Source organism: Trachypithecus francoisi, unplaced genomic scaffold, assembly GCF_009764315.1.
Source record: "Trachypithecus francoisi isolate TF-2019V2 unplaced genomic scaffold, Tfra_2.0 Lachesis_group3, whole genome shotgun sequence".
NCBI lineage: Eukaryota > Metazoa > Chordata > Mammalia > Primates > Cercopithecidae > Trachypithecus > Trachypithecus francoisi.
In genome coordinates, this window is record NW_022681468.1 from 10,756,966 (window position 1) to 10,778,418 (window position 21,453).

At 45.2% G+C, this 21,453-nt stretch overlaps 1 protein-coding gene across 4 annotated transcripts in view; it reads right to left on the reverse strand.

Annotated features, from left to right (window-relative positions):
• The window catches only part of CUNH14orf132 (chromosome unknown C14orf132 homolog), a 48,445-nt gene extending 35,800 nt beyond the window's left edge, over positions 1 to 12,645 (reverse strand). For 2 of the 4 annotated variants that reach the window (XM_033191428.1, XM_033191427.1), the window contains exon 1: positions 12,392 to 12,643. In XM_033191428.1, the coding sequence (XP_033047319.1) occupies positions 12,392 to 12,418 (27 nt within the window). In that variant the 5' untranslated portion in view covers positions 12,419 to 12,643. Of the gene's footprint in view, positions 1 to 10,454; positions 10,603 to 12,391 lie in introns of all 4 variants that reach the window. The other 2 variants (XM_033191429.1, XM_033191430.1) reach the window with 2 other exon arrangements.
• Positions 12,646 to 21,453: the final 8,808 nt, after the last annotated feature.

Here is a 21,453-nt window from a genome sequence, read left to right on the forward strand (position 1 = left end):
GCCTGGCACACAGCAAGGCAGGCGTTAGCATGGTCGGTATGGTCAGTTCTAGTTATGGTGACTCAAGTGACCAGTGACACCTGAAGGTTAGCTTCTCCAACCTTAATGATAGGAACCAAGAGAAGGAAAAAGCTTCAGTGCCTTCACGTTGTTCTCCACAAAGGATTCAGGGGTGGAGGCGAGCTCCCTTCCAGATAGACTACAGGAGGCCTGCAGGATCCTCTCCCAGGATGCCTACTAGCACCATGTGATTTTCCTGACCAAAAGTATAAAAAATGGACTCCACTTCCAAGGGCCAATAGACATCATTCATCAGCAGGAGGCCAAACAGATTCCCCTTTTGCAGAAGACATCACTCCTGCAATGTTTGGCAGAAAGGAGTCTGCTGCTGGGCCCTCAAGGGAACCTCAGAAGGGAGGGATGCCCTGATGGCGAGCTGCTTGGAGCTGCAGGGGCAGAGGAGAGGCATGGCCCCTCCTAGGGGTAGCAAGCTTCCTGTCCTCCAATGCCCCTCTCAGTTCTTTCAGCCTCCTGTGAGGTCCTCACCTCCACCTCTGGCACCAGCCTGTCTGAGTCGTGGGACACCTGTCTTCAGCCACAATCCACTCTGCCCGGACAGGCTGCAGAGACAGCCAGGCTAGAAGGGGTTGTGACAGACAACCACACTCTCTGGGGCTCAGATCTGCCTCCATCTCACTCCAACACTCTACAGTCCGTCAGCTGTGACTCAGATCTAGCCTTGGGCTCAGATCCAGCCTTGACCCCAGCTTAGCCTCTTCTCACCTGAATGACTTTGGGCAAGGCCCCAAAGTTCCCTGAGCCTCAGTATCCTCTTCCCTAAAATGGGCATGGTGAATGTGTTGCCTTCATAGGCTGCCCGTACAGCACAGAACCTGGCTGTTAGCAGGTGCTCAAGATTCACCTACACCATCTGTCCTCTTCTTCCACCAGAGGGTGGGGCTCCTGCCTTATCAGTCTTCATGCCTAGGAATGATGTTCTGTATGCAATGTGTGCTCTCACACTGTTGGTAAGGATGACAAAGACAACGAAGGCTGGCAATCAGTTCTTTTTGGCTTTCCACATTCCCCAACACAGCCTGCCTGCAAGGCTGGCCCTGCCTGATTGATTTGATCATTGGGATACGCAGCAGGGCCCAGATGGAACCTCCTCAGGGAGAGAAGAAGGATTGGCAGGAGGTCAGAGAGAAAGCAGGAGATGCAGGAAGGGCTGCTAGGACTTGGTGCAGAGAGACGGGGGTGCAGGGTGCCTGGAAGAGCACATTAGTCAGCCCCCCTCAGGTGTCCCTCAAAGCTGCTGGAAACCAAGTCTTAATTCATTTCTAATCAGTTTCCAGAGTGTCATGGTGAGGAAATGGATGTGGGGTCTTCACGAGGGCTGGAGGAAATAAGCAGTATTCCAGCTCTTGGCTAAATGGTAGGCTGGCAAACTGCATGGGCCTCAGGCTGGAGCAACCTGCTTCCACCATTTCCCTTCACCTTCATCCTTCTGGGGAACCAGACTTCCTAGGGCCCAGGTATGTGGGATGGAGGCCTAAATAACCCATCCCTGTTCACTGAACTACCCAATTCTGGCTCCTGGTATGCAGACCCCACACCTGAATTACAGACTGGCTCCCTCAATGTCTCATGGAACATCCTGTCCCAGGATACCTGGAAGAACTCCAAGAGGCAATGGCAGGATGGAAAGGAGTTAGGCTGGTCCATGCATGATTTGGCTTTCTCACTGTTGTTCCCCAGGCTCACTTGACCTGTAGAGTATGTATGTATGTTACTCACATTTTGTGGCATTTGGGAGACAGGGAGAAAGAGAAGTGCCGGATGGACCAGGGTCCACAGCTGGGAGGTAGGGGTGACGGTCTAGATTGAGATTCAAGTGTTAACATTCCTTTTCTCACAATTGGAGAAAAGGAAGAAGGGTGGAAATATAGCTGTTAAAAATACAGGCTTAAGAAAATTCCACTTCCAGCCAAAATGGAGTAATAGGGACTAGATTTACTCTCCCAACTGAAACAACTGAAAACTAGATAAAATACATGAAAATGATTTTCAAGACACTGGACATCAGACAATGAAGGACAGAGACCCTTGAGAGATGGGAAATTAGCAAGGTGAGCCATACAGGTGCTCCAGTTTACTGCCAGTGGAAAGTTTCTAGGCCATGGAGCAGGAAACTCAGGCAGGGCTCAATGGACTCCCTGAGTTGAAGAATGGAAATGAGTCTGGGGAGAGTGAGGCAGCTAGGGACCACAGGGCAGAGTACGGAGAGAAAACAGCTGCACAGAGAGAGAACCCTGGGCTTTGAGAGAGGTACTACTCAAACATTCAACAGTGCATGTTTGTGCAGAAGCTGCCTGAGGCAGGGAAAGAATCACCCAAAAAATTGCAGGAAACAGTGCCTGGCACCCATACAGGACAAGAAATAGTGCCTGTTTCCCTCAGTCATTTTGAAAATCTCATCATTTATGGGGTACTGAGTAGGTAGAATACTCAGAACAGCATTGCCTTAGTGATGGGGAATAATTACTCTTAGATTAAATATGGCTTGATCCTGCCTAACAAATCTTTAAAACAGCACTTACAAAAATCAAACTGTTCTCAAGCATCTGAACCGCATCCCAGAACAAAGCACAAGAATATTTATGGGAATATAAAAATATCTAGCCTACACCACAGTAAAATTCACAATGTTTGGCATCCAACCAAGAATCATCAGGCATGTAAAGCAGCAGGAAAATATGAACCATATGAGGAGAAAAGGCAATCAATCAAAAGCAATCCAGAATTGACATATTTATAATTAATAAGTGAGGACATTAAAACAGTTGTTATAACCATATTCCATATGTTCAAAAAGCTACAGGAAACAATGAACATCTTAAGAAGAGAACAGAAAAGATATGTTTTATGTAAAAGATCTAAATTAGCTTCTAGAGATGAAAACCATAATATCTAGTATCAAAAGTACACTGGGTGGTGCTATTATTAATAGCAGATTAGATATTCAGAAGAAAATCTTGTTAACTTGAAGGCATATCAATAACAACTATCCAAATAAAACACAAACAGAAACAAAGACCAAAAAAAAGAGAAGGAGCATCAGTGAGCAGTGAGACAACTTCAGGTGACCTAATATATGTGTATTAGTGGCAAAAGAAGAGTTGAGAGAGAAGACAGAACTATAAATATATACACACACACAAACACACATATACATACATATACATATATCCATATGTATATCCATATATATACATGAAGGACAGTGACCCTTGAGAGATGGGATATTAGCAAGGTGAGCCATACAGGTGCTCCAGTTTACTGCCTGTGGAAAGTTTCCAGGCCATGGAGCAGGAAACTCAGGCAGGGCTCAATGGACTCCCTGAGTTGATGGATATATATAGATATATATATATATATATCCATATATAGACATATGTGTATATATATATCTCCAAAGAAATAATAGCAGAAAAATTCCAAAACTGATGCAAACTATAAATCCACAAGTGCAAGAAACTCTCCAAACTCCAAGCACAAGAAACATGAAGAAAACGACACTAAAGTACATCATAATCAAATTGCCCAAAATCAATGATAAGGAAAAAAATCTTAGAAGCAGCCAGAGGTCAAAAAGATGCATTACATTCAGAGAAACAAAATAAGGCTGGCAGCAGATTTTGCACTGAAAATAATGTAAACTAGAAGATGATGGAACAATATCTTTAAACAAACTGTCAGCTTAGAATTCTATGCCCAGGAAAAAACAAAGAAACAAACAAACTTCAAAAAAGCAAAGCCCTTTCCCCCCACACACATACAAAAGATATAAGAATGAATTCATCAGCACGTCTGCATTACTAAAAAAGTCTTTCAGGCAGAAGGGAAATGATACCACATAGAAACATGGATCTGCACAAAGGAATGAAGAGCACTGGCTATAATAACAATATGGGAAAATAAATGAAAATTTTTCTTACTATTTAAACCATTTAAGAGAAAACTGATTTTCAACAAATAATAACAATGTAGTTTGAGGTTTATAACATATGTACAAGTAAAATGTATAACAACAATAGCACAAAAACTAAGAAGGGAGAAACAGAGTTTTACTGTTTTAAAGTTCTTTCTGTATGTACAGTGGCATACTATCACTTGCAGATCCAATCTGACAATCTCTGCTTTTTTAATTGGAGTGTTTAAACTGTTTACATTTAATGTGATTATTGATATGGTTGGGTTTAAATCTATTATTTACTGTATTTGTTTTCTATTTTTTCATCTGTTCTTTTCTTTGTTTTTCTTATTTTTCTGCCTTTTTTAAATAGGTTGTAATAAGTTAAAGATCTGTCCTATAAATACAAAAGTAACCATAAATTAACAAAACAAAGAGTTGTGTTTAATAAGCCAGCAGAGGAGATAACATGGAAACATTTAAATTTCCCAATCCAAAAGAAGGCAGAAAAAGAAGAAAAACAGAGCAAAGGAAGGATGAAAAAATAGAAAATAAATACAATAAATGGTAGATTTAAACCCAACCATATCAGTAATCACATTAAATGTAAAAAGTTTCGGCCAGGAGAGGTGGGTCATGCCTGTAATCCCAGCACTTTGGGAGGCCAAAGAGTATGGATCACAAGGTCAGGAGATCGAGACCATCCTGGCTAACATGGTGAAACTCCATCTCTACTAAAAAATACAAAAAAAAAAAAAATTAGCTGGACATGGTGGTGGGCACCTGTAGTCCCAGCTACTCGGGAGGTTGAGGCAGGAGAATGGTGTGAATCTGGGAGGCGGAGCTTGCAATGAGCTGAGATCATGCCACTGCACTCCAGCCTGGGTGACAGAGTGAGACTCCATCTCAACAAAATAAATAAAATAAAATAAAAGTTTCAACACTCCAATTAAAAAGCAGAGATTGTTAGACTGGATTTTAAAATAGGCTCTTAAAAATTTATGTCCACAGAAAAACCTGAACAGAGATGTTTATGGCAGCTTTATTAATAATTGCCAAAACTTCAGGTGATCTGCCTGCCTCGGACTCCCAAAGTGCTGGGATTACAGGCGTGAGCCACCACGCCTGGCCCAACATGGCGAAACCCTGTCTTTACTATAAATACAAAAAATTATCTGGATGTAGTGGCGGGCACCTGAAATCCCAGCTACTCGGGAGGCTGAGGCAGGAGAATTGCTTGACCCAGGAGGTGGAGGTTGCAGTGAGCTGAGATCATACCACTGTCATCCAGCCCAGATGACAGAATGAGACTCCATCTCAAAAAGCAAAGCAAAAACTTGGAAGCAACCAAGAATGTGTTCTTCAATAGGTGAATGGATAAACAAACGGTGGTACATCCAGACAATGGAATATTATTCAGCACTAAAATGGAAAAAGCAGGCTGGGCACAGTGGCTCACACTTGTAACCCCAGCACTTTGGGAAGCCGAGGCAGGCAGACCACCTGAGGTCTGGAGTTTGAGACCAGCCTGGCCAACATGGTGAAACCCCATCTTCAGTAAAAACACAAAAATTAGCTGGGCATGGTGGCATACACCTGTAATCCCAGCTACTAGGGAGGCTAAGGCAGGTGAATCACTTGAATCCGGGGAGCAGAGACTGCAATGAGCTGAGATCATGCCACTGCACTCCAGCCAGGGCAACAGAGTGAAACTGCATCTCAAAAATATAAAAAGTAAATAAAAATAAAAAATAAAATAGAAAAAGCTATCAAGCCTTAAGTGCATATTACTAAGTGAAAGCAGCCAATCTGAAAAGCTACATACTGAATGATTCCAACTATGATACCCTGGAAAGGGTAAAACTGTGAAGATAGTAGAAAGATCAGTGAGTGCAAGGGGTTGAGGGAAGGAAGAGGTGAATACATGCAGTCCAGAGGACTCTTAGGCCGGTGAAAATACTGTCTATAACGTGGATCCACGTCATTATACATTTGTCCAAGTCCACGGAATGTACAACACCAAGAGATAACCCTAATGTAAACTATGGACTTTGGAGTGTTTTGTTTTTGTTTTTCTTTTTGTTTTTTGAGATGGAGTCTCACTCTGTCGCCCGGTTGGAGTGCAATGGCACAATCTCAGCTCACTGCAACCTCCACCTTCAGGGTTCAAGCGATTCTCCTGCCTCAGCCTCCCAAGTAGCTGGGATTACAGGTGCCCACCACCACGCCCAGCTAATTTTTGTATTTTTAGTAGAGACAGGGTTTCACCATGTTGGTCAGGCTGGTCTTGAACTCCTGACATCAGATGATCCTCCTGCCTTGGCCTCCCAAAGTGCTGAGATTACAGGCGTGAGCCACCGCACCCAGCGACTATGGAGGATTCTGATGTGTCAATGTAGGTTCATCAGTTGTGGCAAATGCACAGCTCCAGTGGGGATGCTGATGGTGGAAAAGGCTGTGCATGAACAGGGCAGAGGGGCATCTGAGAAATCTCTATGCCCTCCTCTCGATTTTTCTGTGAACCTAAAACATCTCTTTTAAAAAGTTCTTAAAAATATTAGGCTGACGTGATACAGAAGCCTTTGTTTGATCCACAGCTGTGTGCCCTCCAAGCCTCAGTTTCCTCACCTATAAAACGGATCTGAATGTGCCTATTCCATGGGGCCATTGCAAGGATTCAGTGAGATTCTGTGTATTGCTCAGCACAGGGTTTGTATGGTACCTCAAAGGCATCTGTTGAATGGTAGCTGTGATGGGAAGGTACAGGGACATCTTGGGGGGACACGGGGAGGAGGGAGTGAACACAGATGGGTCTCCATCACCTCAGTGTAGAAAGAGCTGGAGTGCAGGACCTGAGCAGAACAGAGCACACAGCAAGTGCTCCCTAAACACTCAAGCGTTTCATTGGAGACTTGCCATCCACCCACAGATGTCCCAGTTCTCTTAGCTTTGTGAGATTCCATTGTTCAAGTCAAATGTCTGAAATCTTAAAACACTAGAAAATTGGTCTACAAAAATCACTGGAATGTTTACTTCTTGAACTGCTCATTACACCTCTGCATAAAATGTAGCCTTGTACTCTCTCCTGAAGCGGGTCTAATTAGAAGGATAAAATATTTAAATATTTGCAATGGAAACCTGAAGCACAACAAGACAAGCCCTAAGATAACAATTTGTATTTTAATGATAATTCTTGCTTAAAGGAAAAGAAGCACTCATTGGCTGAAGAAAATATTCTGTAAGAAGCAGACTGCCAGATTCCCTGGAATTCTATTTTTCTGGACAGTAATATGTTCCTCTGGGGATGGACAATTTCTGCTAGTCTCTTGCGTATCTGTCAGAATGAGGCCCTTCTCCACATAGCTAAGAGAGTTTCCAGAGATTAAAAAATCACCTCTCCAATATGAAGAGATGTCTTTTGTGTCTTTTTCCTCCTGAAAAATGATTGAAATGCAAATTAACTGTGAGTCTCTCAAGGTCCTGGGGGTAAAGAGAAGGGGAATTAGCAGGGGATATGCCAGCATCTCAGCTGTGATTAGATACACGTGTGGTGTCTCCCAGAAGGACAGGCCCAGTGTTAATATGATGTAAATATGTAGGTGAGACTGAATCCTCCCACCTAGCAAGGGCCAGATTCCAAGAGACAGGTGGAAGAGAGATGTGGGGGAATTCCCAGCTCCTCAAGCACAGGAAGCCTACTTGGATCTCCCCAAAATGAAGTTGAACCAAATAAAATGGTCATTTGATTGGTCAAAAATGGTCAGATGTCAGCAGTTTCACATGGTTCAGCCTAATAAGGTCATGGCCTACCTCCTTAGGAATAAGTGACTTTTCTACTGGGCCTGACAGTGTTTTAAGGTTTTGCCAAGCTCTACACACCGTTATTTAGTCCAGAGATAATATACTGGCAGCCCCGGGATGAATCCAGCCCACACGCCTGTTTTGTTTGGTCCAGGTAGTAGCCAGTCCCCAAGGACAATGACCATCCATTCTGTCCCTCTCTCCTAGACACACACGCTACATCAAGAGCTGGAATCCGACTCTCCTTCCTTTAAATCTGGGCTGGCCTGGAGGATTTCTTGACTGAAAGAATGTAGTGTTAATGACATTCTGGGACTTCCAGGCAGGTCCTAGTAAGCCTGCAGCTTCTACCTGGAACTGCTAGAATACTCTTGGGGGAGCCAGCACCATGCAAGAAGAGCAACAACCCTGGGACCTCCATACTGGGAGGAAGCCCAAGCCACCTGAGGAAGCCCTTGCAGGATGAAATCCCAAGAGGAGAGAGTGGCCAAGTTGCCCGGAGGCACCAGACAAGTTCGGAGGAAGCTATAGGCTAGAAGCCTAGACTCCAGCCCCTGCTGTTCCAGCTGATGCCACTGCAGCAAAAACAGGACCCTTGAAAGCTCCCAGGTGATTCTAATGGCAACAACATTTGAGAACCATTGGGTTGAAACCACTCACTATAGGGATGGGACAGTGCAAGACAAAAATAAGGTTGAGCTCTTACGCCCGAGGCATGCTCTAACAGGAGAGTTACACCGTAAGAACAAGTGAAAGAGTCCTCCTGTCTCTGTTGTCCATGCCAATCCCCCGTAATGCGTGCTGACTTAACCTGCAGAACGTTCCTGAGATGCTCGCTCCCTTCCCCCAGCACCATGGCCTCTGTGTCACTGCACTTCTTGGATGATGTGGGCTTCCCCTGGAGCAAGTGAGCGTCTCAACAGGCCCAAGTGGAAGCTAAGGCTTTTTAGGACTTAGCCACAGAATGTCACCGATACTGCATTCTCTTCACCAAGAAAGCCACTACACTTTCTCTTCACCAAGGATAGTCCCAGATTTAAGGGGAGAAGAATCAGATTCCAGCTCTTGAAGTGGTGGGCAGCAAGCGTGTCCAGGAGGGAGAGAGGAAATGCACAGCAGCTGTCTTTGAACATGGGTGACCCCACCAATGACACAGGGATTTTGGACTGAGTCCTAAAAGACTGATTCTCTCCTTGTCCCCAGCCCACTGGGCGCCCAGGTGACCCTGTCCTCTTGGCCACTCCTGGTCAAAGAGAAATGGATGCCCTTTTTCACTGTTTACATCCTCCAGACTCTCCAGAGACTCAGGGACTGTGTGGAGTGGGGCTGGGATGTTTCCACGGTCGGGGAGAGGGCAACCAGGAGCCTCCAGGGCTCAGAAGCAAGATGGGGCCCATGAGCACACCCTCAGTGCCTGCAGCCTCTCTTACGCTGTCACACAGCCATGTGTACCGAACCAGGGAGGGTGCCTCTGCATAAGAGGATTTGCCAGATAACTGGTGTCTACTCTGTACACCCAAAGAGGATATCTATTTAATGCTTAGCTTCTGAGTGGAAAATCTTTCCAAAATGGCTTATGTGTTCTGGGTCTTCTTCAGCCAAAAACAGGAATCACATTTAACAACATGGGTAAGAAGAAACGTGGGCTTGGAGTCACGTGGATCTGGCTTCACTGACTTCATCACACAAGTGTGCACGCCCAGCCCCAGGCATCCCTCCAGCTTCTCTCCTCTACAGGAGCTGAGATTTTCCCAAGGGACTGCTCCAACTCTATGCCATTCCCCTACTCAATAACTTGCAATGGCTCCTACTGCCTACTAATTAGATGCAAACTTCTCACCCCAGCAATCAGCACCTTCTATAATCTGGCCCTGGCCTCTCTCTCCCAGCCCTCCTGCACCCCTACCCTCTAACTTTCTGAAGGACTCTGTGAGTATTTCCTGGGCTTTCCTATCTTGATACCTCTCCACTTAGAACAGTCTTAACGGCCAAGTCCACCAGGAGATATATGCCTATAGTTCTAATCCATCTACAGCCCCCATTCTCAAAGTCCTGATGATGACAGCTGTTCAGTGGCATTGGCATTTGACACTTTGAATTCACCGTCTTTTCCTGTTACTGTCTCTTCATGAACAGACATCTTGTCCTCATCCAATCCTCTAACAAATACTTGTGGACCTACTTTGTGCTGGGCACCTTCTTCAATCCATCACTTTAGCCATTCCTCTCCTTGGGTCTTGACTGGGCCCATCATTTCTCCAAGATTTGATAAACATGCAGAAAGAAAATCTACGTTCCATTCAAGTTTGTACCACAGGATCCCTGTCCCAGTGCCTGACATGGAGCTTATCACAAGGCAGGTACTAGACATTTGCTGAGCAAGTGGATGGATGCACCAACATTTCTCTGCAAACTGCTCCCTGCTGAGGGAAAGACTGCACAGGGAGACCATGACTGTCACCCTCACCTGGTGGCCACAGGACACACCAGGGGCAGGGTCTGAGCACTTACTCCAGCCAAGCACTGCGAAGTGCTGCAGGTAGCAAGTAACAGTTCCCATCCTTATGGGGATAATGGGATGAATCAACAACAGAAAGCAATCCACTAGAAAGGCACAATAGTAAGACCACTTCCCAGAGGGAGAAGAGAGAAATCACTCTGAAATAGATCTGTACTGTACCTTACATCATATCTTTCTCAGGATGAAGCAATAAGGTGGAAAACCCAGTGGCTTTGCAGATACTCAGACTCAGATTTGAAATCCAGTTCTCCTCCTTACAAATGGCATGTCCTTGGGCAAATTATTTAATCTCGTTTAGTGTCCTGACCTGTAAAATGGGGCCTCCGTCATGGACTTGTAAGGGCTTGCTGTGATAAAATATGCCAAGCACCCAGCATCTGGCACTTAGTAGGTGCCCAATAAACCTTAGGGTCTGTTCTCACGTGTGTGGCACTTCATGTTTCTATCCCTTGTAGCTAGCACAGTACTGCGCATGTAACCAGTGTCAAAAATGTGTCAAGAATACATTGATCAAGTGGAATGTGAATTGTAAACAAAAAAAGAAAAATAGGAACCTGGTCTCTGGGCAGACTCTGCCTAAAGACGTTGAAAAGCCCTGTGTTTATTTTGTCAAGTTGCCATGGCAGCACTGATGCTCCAGCCAGCTCCAGGGTTAGCAAAGATCAATTTTTCTTATAACCATGGAAATTCCGGAGGTTCGGTGGGATCCAGAGGGGAAGGCAGACACAGTTCCTCTTCACTCTAGAAATAAGTCCTGGAAAGCCTCCTTAGTTTTCGTGCAGCTAAAACCATCATTATCTAAAATGATGTTTACATGACAATATTTATAAGTATGGATTTAGGCACAGGAGATGTAAAATCAGGCAAAAAAAAAGGGGGAGGGAGGGGGGCAGCAATGCTCAGAAGGGCAATTAGCATCATGGAAAACTGAAGAGGCTGCCAGAGAGCCGGGATCTAGACCCTCAGAGCTAACTTGGGGTTTCTGCGTCTTTTATGCTTCCATTTGCAGACTCGCTGTCCACACACAGCCTGGATTTTGCTGTCACTTTTCAAACAGGCTTCCACTACAGGTGAAGCTTGGGGAAAAAGAAAGTGTCCCCTCAAACTTCATTCCCTGTAAAAGAAAACAGCAGCAGATGGGGTCCCTGCCACACACCATGGAGACAGAAGGGAGCCTGGGTGGCCTCCCGACCTCTCTGCTCCCACCATAACCAACCAACACAACCAGAGAAGTTGCAGGATATGGCTTTGGTAGATTGGGACTTACTCTCCCAAGCCAAATGCAGCCCTTCCCTGGAGCCAGCTCTGGTTCTTCTCTAGTGCCCCAGACTGATGGAGAAATCCGGGATTTGTCTTTGTTCTGGCTCAAGAGAGTTAAGGCACAGAAACAGAATCATCACCCAAGCTCAGAACTCCAGGGGATTCTGCTGGAGGAAAATTCAAGCTGTGAGAGATCTGTTTTTCCGGCCATTGGGAGCCTGTTTGTGTCGGGGGAGGGTTCCGGCCGCGCTGGGCACTGGTGGCTCCATTAGACTCTACACAAAGCAAAAGAGGACAAATGACCGCGGCGCGTCGACGCTTGGCGGGTCACGGTCACAAAGCGGGTCTCAGCGCCTTCCTCAGGCAGAGGGGGCGCTCGAGGTCACCGGCAAGAGACAGATGACCGGCGCCTCGGGCAAACAGAGCGGGGAAGAGCGAGACTGTGCGCCCATCCGCGTTCGCGCGGGTCTGAGCCGCCCCGGTCTTGGAGGGCTCCGGGACCCCAGAAGGGGGACAGCAGTGGGGGATGGGCAGGAAGGGGGCGACTCGGGTTGCCCAGGCTCCTCGCAGCCTCCCTGCCAGGGAGAGGGGCCCGAGTGGGAACAGCTCGAGCCACGGGGGTGCGGGGCGCGCAGCCTGCCCCACCCCGGGAGAGCCGCGATCGCCGCCCCCGACGCGTGCACCAGGTGGGGGTGCCCGGCTCGGGACAAAGGACCGCGACGCGGATCGCGGGCGGGCGGGCGCCACTGCCCAGTCCCAGCGTGGAGGGCGAGACCGTGGCCCCGAACCTCCCCAAACTTGGTGGCCCCGGGCGCGTGGGGAGGGCGCCCCGTTACCTGCGCGGCCATAAAGGAGAGATCCATGGTGTCGCTGTCGCCGCAGCTGTTGCTGCCGCCCGCGCTCGAGTCCTCGCTGCTGCAGCTGCCGCTGCGGGTCAGCAGCCTGCACAGTTGGCGGGGATCGGGCGGAGCAGCTAGCGTCCAGAGCCTGCACGGCGCCCTGGCCTGTCTCTAGGCTTCTGCCTCCAGACAGCTACTGGGCGGAGAGTCCCGAGCGCTGGGGCGGGCGGGGCGGGGCTCAGGGGACTGGGCGCCCCTCCACGTGACCACTCCCGGCCCCACCCCCGGGGCGGGGTCCGTCAGAAACCCCAAGCGCTCACAATTGCCTCCCTTCGTGCGCGGGATGGGGAAACTGAGGCCCGAGGCCGCCCCGCTGGTTGGTGCAAAAACCAGCCTGGAACCCAAGTCCTGAGCTGTTGGCGCCCCGCCCCGTGCAGTTGAGCCCAATCCACCCGGGGCTGTGGGCAGCTCTCTTGGGGCTGACACGTTATCCAGTGCCTGAGGACCAAGATCGGAGTGACCTGGCTTTCCACGCCAACGCTCCTCCGAGAGTCCAGTGTGCTCCCGGCTCGGCGAGGTTTAATCCTAGCTCTGCTTTGTTGTGAGCTTGAACAAGATAGTGTCTTTGAGCCTAGATTTCCTCATCTGTGAAAAGACAATACAGAACCGAATAATTAAATGAGATAGGGAATATAGCACGCGGTGTCCTCAATAAATGAGAGCCCTAACATGGCTAATCATCCAATAGAGATGAGGCTGTGAGTGGTGTCTTCGAGGACTGCACGGTGCTCAAGTTGCACAGCGGGTACTCCATGGCTCTCAGCTCAAACAAGTATCGAAAATCATGCAGATGCCACAGTTCAAGTAAGGGGAACTGTGTGTGTATGTGTGTGTGTGTGTAGAGTACCATTGGTCCCTTTGGGTGGTATCTCTTCCAGGTACTTTACACTCATGGTCATCATAAGCCTCTGTGAGGGGCAGCCTGGGACTCCCAGACTTTGTCACAGGCAAGGAAGCTGTGGCACAGGGAGATGGAGGGGTTTGTTCAAGGTCCCCTGGCAGCTGGGGGCCCAGCAGGGACTGTGGCTGTGGGAATGGGACCAGAACCTCACTGACCCATGGAAGGCTCTCAGTGTTATCTTTCCTGTAACTTTCCTTTCTTTCCCTTCCCTTCCTTTCTCTCTCCTTTTCTTCTTCCTCTTTCTTCTCTCCTTCTCCCCCACCCACCCCCCACCACTTTTCTCTTTCTTCTCTCTTTTCACTTTTCCCGTCATGCTTGCCTTCTCCCTTCCTCCTCTGGTCTCTAAACCTTCCAATTCCCTGGCCCTCCCTTCCCTCCCTGTTTTCAGTCAGTACTGTGCTCGCCACACCCATCATTCCTGCCACCTCCCAGCGTCGTCCACGCGGGGCATGCCCAAACAGTCCATGCCAAGAGCCTCCCACCTCCTCCCATGCTTCCTGTGGCCAATAGCAGAGCAGCCTGCCCAGGACTGTCCAGGGCTCCCCGTCTGCTGTAAGAAATATGTACATTTATTGTGAAGTGTCATAACTCACAATACAAAGGGCATGTATGTTGTGTGTGTGCAATTTGAAAAATAATGTAGCCTTGCATAGGTTAAAAAATGGAACAATAAAAAACAGTCTTCAAGTCCTGCTGTGTATCTCTCCTAAGGCATCTCCTACCTGCCCCGTTTCCAGGGTCACCTCCATCCTATTTAGTATTCATTCATGTCAGTTCTCTTGCTTTTCTTTATAGTTTTACCTTTATAGTTTACCTGCTTTAACCCTTTGTAGAAAAATTAAATTGCTCTAAATCTGTTCTTCCATGTCTTCTCTGTTCCTTTCTCAGCATTATTTGCGTAGTTGATGTCTATTGTTTTTCAGTGCTACACAATGTCCCATTTGTATGTCTTTATCACAGTTTTTATTGATGCACTAGCCCTTTGATGGATACTTTGGTCATCTCCAGGTTTTCTGATAATGCCAAAAAAACAACAAAAAAAATGCTGCTATAAACACTCTCGATCTTGTCTTCGGATGCACAGGTGCAAGGGATCCTCAGGGAATATGCTAGGAATGGAACAGTTGGGTCTTGTGGTCAGCTCCTCTGTGCTTTTACTAATTGATGCCCGCTGTTTTCCAGTTTCTGATTTCCAAGGTGGTTTCGCACATTTTATTATCCTACCTATAGCAGGCATGGGTTCTTATTGCTCCACAATTGACCAACACTTTGCATTGTCAGGATTTGTTTTTAAGTTTTGCAAAATGATACGATGAAGTAGTGTTTCATTCGGATTTGATCCTCATTTCTCTGACTGCTAATGACACTAAGCATCTTTTACACACCTATTGATCAGTTTCATTTCCTTTGATGAGAAATGCCTTTCGTCAGGTCTTTTGTGCTTGTTTTAAAATTTTGCTTATTTTTTTTTACTGACTCAGGAAAAGTATGTGTATGTTTTAGATACTAATCTTGTGAGTTATAGGTTTTTAAGTATCATCTTTCATGTTTACATTTGTTTTCACTCTATTATATATTTTCATGAACAGAAGTAAATAATTTTAATTGAGTCAAAATTTATTAATATCTTCTTTTTTAATTAACCCTTGTTTAATAAATTATTTGCCAATTTGAGACCATAAAGATGTTGTCCTGTAGTATTTTAGTAAAAATTTAAATACTTTTTCTCATATTTCAGCCTTGTATAACTGATATATTGTGTATGAGGCGAGAGTAAGGAAGCAATTTTATTTTTCTCATATTAATGTTCAATTATTCCAGCCCCATATTGACTAGATCGGCTCTTTCCTGTTGATCTGCAGCACCAAATTTGTCAGGTGTCCATCTAGCCATGAGTCTGTTTCTAGTCTGTTCTGTTCCATTGGTTGTTCATCTGTCTAATACTAATGCAATTCTGATTTGGTTACTCTAGTTTCATGCTAATTCATGTATGGGAGAGCAGGTTTCCTCACTGCGTTCTTTGTTTCCTTACTACCTGTGGCTCTTTGCTCTTTGGATACATTTTAGGGTGACCTCGTCAGCTCCTCCAAATAACCTGGACTTGAACACAATTCTATTAACTCTTTTTGGGTATCATTGACATATTACAGATAATAAATATTTCTCTTCAAGAACATGCCGTATCTCTTTATATGCTTAACTTTTCTTTAGTATTTCTACATAAAGATCTTACAAATCTTTTGCTGAAATCATTTTATGGTGCCTTTCTTAAAAATTTTTATTTTGAGATGATTATAGGCTCATGTGCAGTTGTAGGAAACAATACAGAGATCTCATGTACTCTTTATCCAGTTTCTCCCAATGATAACATCTTGCAAAATTAGAGTACAGTATCGGCCCAAGGATACTGACATTGATATAGTGAAGATACAGAACATTTCCATCACCACAAACATTTCTCACTTTGCTCTTTTACAGGGAGACCTACTTCCTCCCTGCCCCACCCACTCTTTAACCAGGGGCAACCACTCATCTGCCCTCCCTTTCTATAATTTTGTGATTGCAAGAATGTTATAAAAGAATCATACAGTTTATACTCTTTTGAGATCGGTAGTTTTCACACAGCATAGTTCCCTGGAGGTCCATCCAGATCGTTGCCTGTATCAATAGTTTATTCCTTTGTTCCTTTGCATTGCTGGATGTTATTCTATGTTACGGATGTATCGCAGTTTGTTTAACCACTCACCTGTCAAAGGGCATCCTGGTTGTTTCTAGCTTTTGGCTGTTATGAATAATGCTGCTATAGACATGGTGTATGTCTTCACTTCTCTGGGATAAAGGCCCAGGATCATATGGTAGTTACAGTTTTCATTTCAAAGAAACTGCCAAACTGTTTTTCACAGTGGCTGTAACATTTTACATTCCTACCAGCAACGTAGGAGTGGGTTTTCCATATCCTTGCCAGTATTTGTTGTTGTGATAGTTAATTTTATGAATCAGTTTCTATCAGGTGCCCAGATAAAACATTATTTATGGGTGTGTCCCTGAAGATGCTTCTGGATAAGGTAAGCATTTGAATCAGTGGACTCAGTACAATAAATTGGCCTCTCCTTGCAAGGAGGGTGGGCATCTGTATTAGTCTGTTCTCATGCTGCTAATAAAGTCATACCTGAAACTGGGTAATTTATAGAGGAAAGAGGTGTAATGAACTCACAGTCCCACATGACTGAGGAGGCCTCAGAATCATGGCAGAAGGCAAAGGAGAAGCAAAGTCACGTCTTACAAGGCAGCAGGCAAGAGAGCTTGTGCAGGGGAACTTCCCATTTGGAAAATCATCAGATCTCATGAGACTTAATCACTACCACTAGAACAGTATGGGGGAACCACCCCTATGATTCAGTTATCTCCACCTGGCCCTGCCCTTGACACGAGGGGACTATTACAATTCAAGGTGAGATTTGGGTGGGGACATAGCCAAACCATATGAATGTCATTCAGTTATTGAGGTCCTGCATAGAACAAAAAGCTGGAAGAAGGCATTCGCTTTTTTTTTTTTTTTTCTTACCTTACTACCTGAGCTGGGGACATCTCATCTCATCTTGTCCTGCTCTCAGACTGGGATATAGATATGCACCATGGCCTCCTCTGATTGTTAGGCATTCCGATTTGGACTGAATTACACCACCAGCTCTCCTGGGTCTCCAGCTTGTGGATGGTAGATTCTGGGACTTCTTGGCCAACTCTTCATAATAAACCTCCTCTTATTTATCTCTAGGAATGCCCTACTTGTTCTTTTTCTCTGGAGAACTTTGACTAATATGAGCATTGTCCTTTTTATTTTTCTTTATTTTAGCCATTATGATAGGCATGACATGATATCTCATTGTGGTTTTACTTTATAGTTTCCTAAGAAAAGGCTAACAATGTTGAATATCTTTTCAGATGCTTATTTGCCAGTGGCATATCTTTTTTTTGTAGAATGTCTATAGATGCAGTCATACAACTGTACTCTTCTCTTCGTTTGACTCTTTTGTTTGGTGTGATATTTTTGAGAATCACCCATGTTGTTGCCTGTGTCAGTAGTTCCATTTTTACTGCTGAATAGTTTTCTGATGTGTGGATATAGCACAACTTGTTTATCAATTCTCCTGTGGATGGACATTTGGGTTGTTTCCAAGTATGTGGCTATTATGAACAAAGCACTGATGAACATTTATGTGTCAGAATCTGTATAGATATTTTGTTTGCTTAGTTGCTTGTTTGCAAGAAACTGCCAAACTGTTTCACAAAGTGTTTGTACATTTTACATTCCCACCAGCCGTGTATGAGAATTCTAATTGCCCTACATTCCCTGCCACACTTGGTATTTTCGTTGCTTTTAATTTAGCCATTCTAATGGGTGTAAGCCAGTATTTTATTATGGCTTATATTTGCATTTCTCTGAAAAATTGGATCACTTGTCTTTTTCTTATTTTTTATTATTGAGTTGTTCTTTATGTATTTTGGGTACAAGTCCTGTGTCAAATACATATGCTGCAATAATCCATGGTATTTTTTCATTTAAAAATTTTTTATTTATTATTTAATTTTATTGTTTCTGGTCTTTTAACTGTATGTATTTAAGTGTACAACATGCTGTTTTGATATATTTATCTTCTTATACACATATATAGTGAAATGGTTACTGCAGTCAAGCAAATTCGCACTCAGCATTGCATAGAGTTGACTTTTTCTTTTCTTTCTTTCTTTCTGTTGTTCTTTCTTTATAGTAAAAGTAACTAAAATCCACTCTTTTGGCAAATGTCCAGCATATGATATGATACGATGAGCCACAGTCCTCTTGCCATCAGATCTCCAGACTTCCTCATGCTGCATAAGTGCAACTTTGCACCCTTTGATCTACAGGTTCCCATTTCCCAGCTCTGTGCCTGGTAACCATTGTTCTATTAGGTTTCTACGTGCTTATTTAAAAGTTTACGTATGTAAGAGAGACCATACAGTATTTTTCCTTCCGTGTCTGGCTTATTTCACTTAGCATAATGTCTTTTAGTTTTGTCCATGCTGTCGCAAACAGTAGGGTTTCTTTCTTTTTTAAAGTGGAATAATATTCCACTGTATATGTACACACACACACACACACACAATGTCTTTATCCATTTATTTGTAGTTTGTTTCTATATCTTGGCTATATAAATGGTGCTGTAATGAATGTGGGCATGCAGGTATCTTTGCAATGTGGTATTTCATTTCCTTTCTATATATACCTAGAAGACAGATTGCTGGGTTATGTGGCAGTTCTATTTTTAATTTTTAAAAGAATCTCTATATTTTTTCCATAATGGCTTTGGCAGTCAACATTCCCACTAATAGCGTGCAAGGGTTTCTTTTTCATCACCTCCTCATCAACACTTAGCTATGTCAGTCTGTAGCTTTTTTTCTTCATTTTCTTAGCAGTGTTTCTCAAAGTTCTTAGTTTTGATAAAAATCCTATTGATTTATTTTTTGTCTTTCAAGGTCCATGCTTTTTGTGTCCTATTTAAGAAATCTTTGCCTGCCTCAAGGTCACGAAGATGCTTCTCCTTTTTTTCCCTAAAAGTTTTATAGTTATAGCCTTTATGCTTAAGGTTCTAATCTGTTTTTGTTTTTAAGTATGGTCTGAATGAAAGGTTAAGGTTCTTTTTTTTCCCTAAAGGGATGTGCAATTATACCAGCACCATTTGTAGTAAGCACCATCCTATCTGCTCAGTTACCCAGGACTGGGGCTAGACTTAAGGAGACACAAAATTTAAGGTTGCACTCACTCTCAGGCACCAACTCTACATTGGCAGGAGCCTGGCAGTGAGTGCCTCCTTAAATTTTGATTCATTGGCCCTTGCTGGCGTCACCCACTATCTGGTAAGCACCTCCCAGGAAGATATACACATTAGAAAGTTCACCCTACATGATCTGCATGAGTGACCTCATCCAGGCCTGTAAAATGACCCGCTGAGGACACCCAGACCTCTGTTGTGAGCTTCAGGGACACATTCCACTGTCTCCTCAGCACTGTCTCCTGAGTGGCTGATGGCATCTCACATTTAGCCTGGCCAGCACTGAGCTGATTTCCCTGCCCACCTGGCTCCATCACAGGCAAGTAATGAATGGAACTACCCAAGTCCCCCATGTATGATTCTAAAAGTTGTGCACTATACAAGGGTACCTGGTGGAGAGGCAGGGAGGCCTAAAATTCATAGAAGGGTCTTTTGGGGGAATTAACAAAGTCATCCTCACCTCCTCTCTTTCTTATACCCTTTCTCAGCCCATCAATCCTTGAGTTCACTGTGCTCCAGCATAGGAGGCTTCTTTCTGTCCCAGGAGCACACCATGCAAGCTGTGTTTCTCCCTAAGGAATTAGTCTTTGCCATTCCTTCTACTTGGGACTCTCTCTAGATCCTTCTTCTGATGGTTCAGATTTCATTTCAAAAGCCACTTCCTCCAGGAGGCCCTCCCTGATCACTCTAGCTTAAGTAATTGGCCACTCTCTGTCATAGCACATTGTTTTGTGTTTTCCATAGTATTTCTCCACTTTAAAATTATTTACTTGTTGGGAGAAGCAAGCTGCCATGGGCCCTGAGCATCACCTGTAGGGTCTTAGAGGGGACAGCGGGAAGGCAAGGTTCTAGTGACTCTTTTCCTGGGCTACTTTTCAGGGTTGCATTTTTTTTTTTTCTTGAATTTTTATTTTAGATACAGGGGTACACATGCAGGTTTGTTACATAGGAACATTGCAAAATGCTGAGGTTTGGAGTACAAATCCCATCCCCCAGGTAGTGACCACAGTACTGGAGAGATAGTTTTTTTGGTTTTGATTTTTTTTTTTTTTAAGATAGTCTCACTCTAATGCCCAGGCTGGAGTGCAGTGGCACAATCTCAGCTCACTGCAACCTCCATATCCCAGGTTCAAGTGATTCTCTTACCTCAGCCTCCCGAGTAGCTGGAATTACAGGTGCCCACCACCAGGCCCAGCTAATTTTTGCATTTTTAGTAGAGACAGGGTTTCACCATGTTGGCCAGGCTGGTGTCGAATTTCTGGCCTCAGGTGATCTGCCCGCCTTGGCCTCCCAAAGTGCTGGGATTACAGGTGTGAACAACCAAGGCCCAGCCTAGAGAGGTGGTTTTTTTAACCACCCCCACTCAACCCTCTAACAGGTCTGTTGTTCCCATATTTATGTCTGTGTGTACTCAATGTTTAGCTCCCATTTATAAGTAAGGATTCTGTTTTTAGTGAGCACCTAGAGACAGTGGGGTCAGGTCTCCCCGTGGACACAGAGCAGACTCGCTCACTGCTCACCTTCAAAGCACTGAATCCTCGAGGCTCTCTGTTGCCCTCCTGTAACACAGCCCAATGCATGAGAGACACTGATCGTAAGACAAGTGTCAACTCCCTGGGGACACGGAGGCGTGGGGAGAACCTTCAAGAGTAACAGGGAAAACAGCACCAGCTTTTGTGTTGGCAGCTCTTGATCTGCATGAGGAGCTGAACCAGAGGGCCTCCTCCATGTCCTCTCCTCCCATGCTCACAGCAGTCAGGCAAGAACACCTAATTATCCCGTCTGAGGCCACGAGCAGCAAGGTGATTTAACCCAGCCACACAGAGCTGGTGACGACTGGAGGTGAAAGGGAGGGGACCTGGAGTCGAGTCTCGGGCTGGGCCACCTGCATGCTCTTGGGCAGTGTGGCACAGGGATGGAGTCAGGGACTGCACCTTTGGGATCCTGGAACACTCTACAGAGTGCTGTTATGCCAAGTGCTAGATACGTAATTCATGTGTGCAGAGAACTTGGAATCTGTGAGAAGGAACATTCTGTTCCTTAAAAGGCTCTTGGCCTTAAGGCCATAGCAGGGGGGCATGACCTTGTCACTATGCCTCATCTGGGATCCAGATGGAGAAGGCAGGGGTCCACAGAGGACTTGGGGTGGATGACTGCCTCCCTGGGAAGCCCTTAAAAGGGTTTAAGCATTCATGAGCTTCTCACTGAGTGACCTCATACATTATTCAAGGCACATCGCAGTGGGTGGACCTAGCCCATGACCCACCCTTTTTTAACAGGCAGAAGCA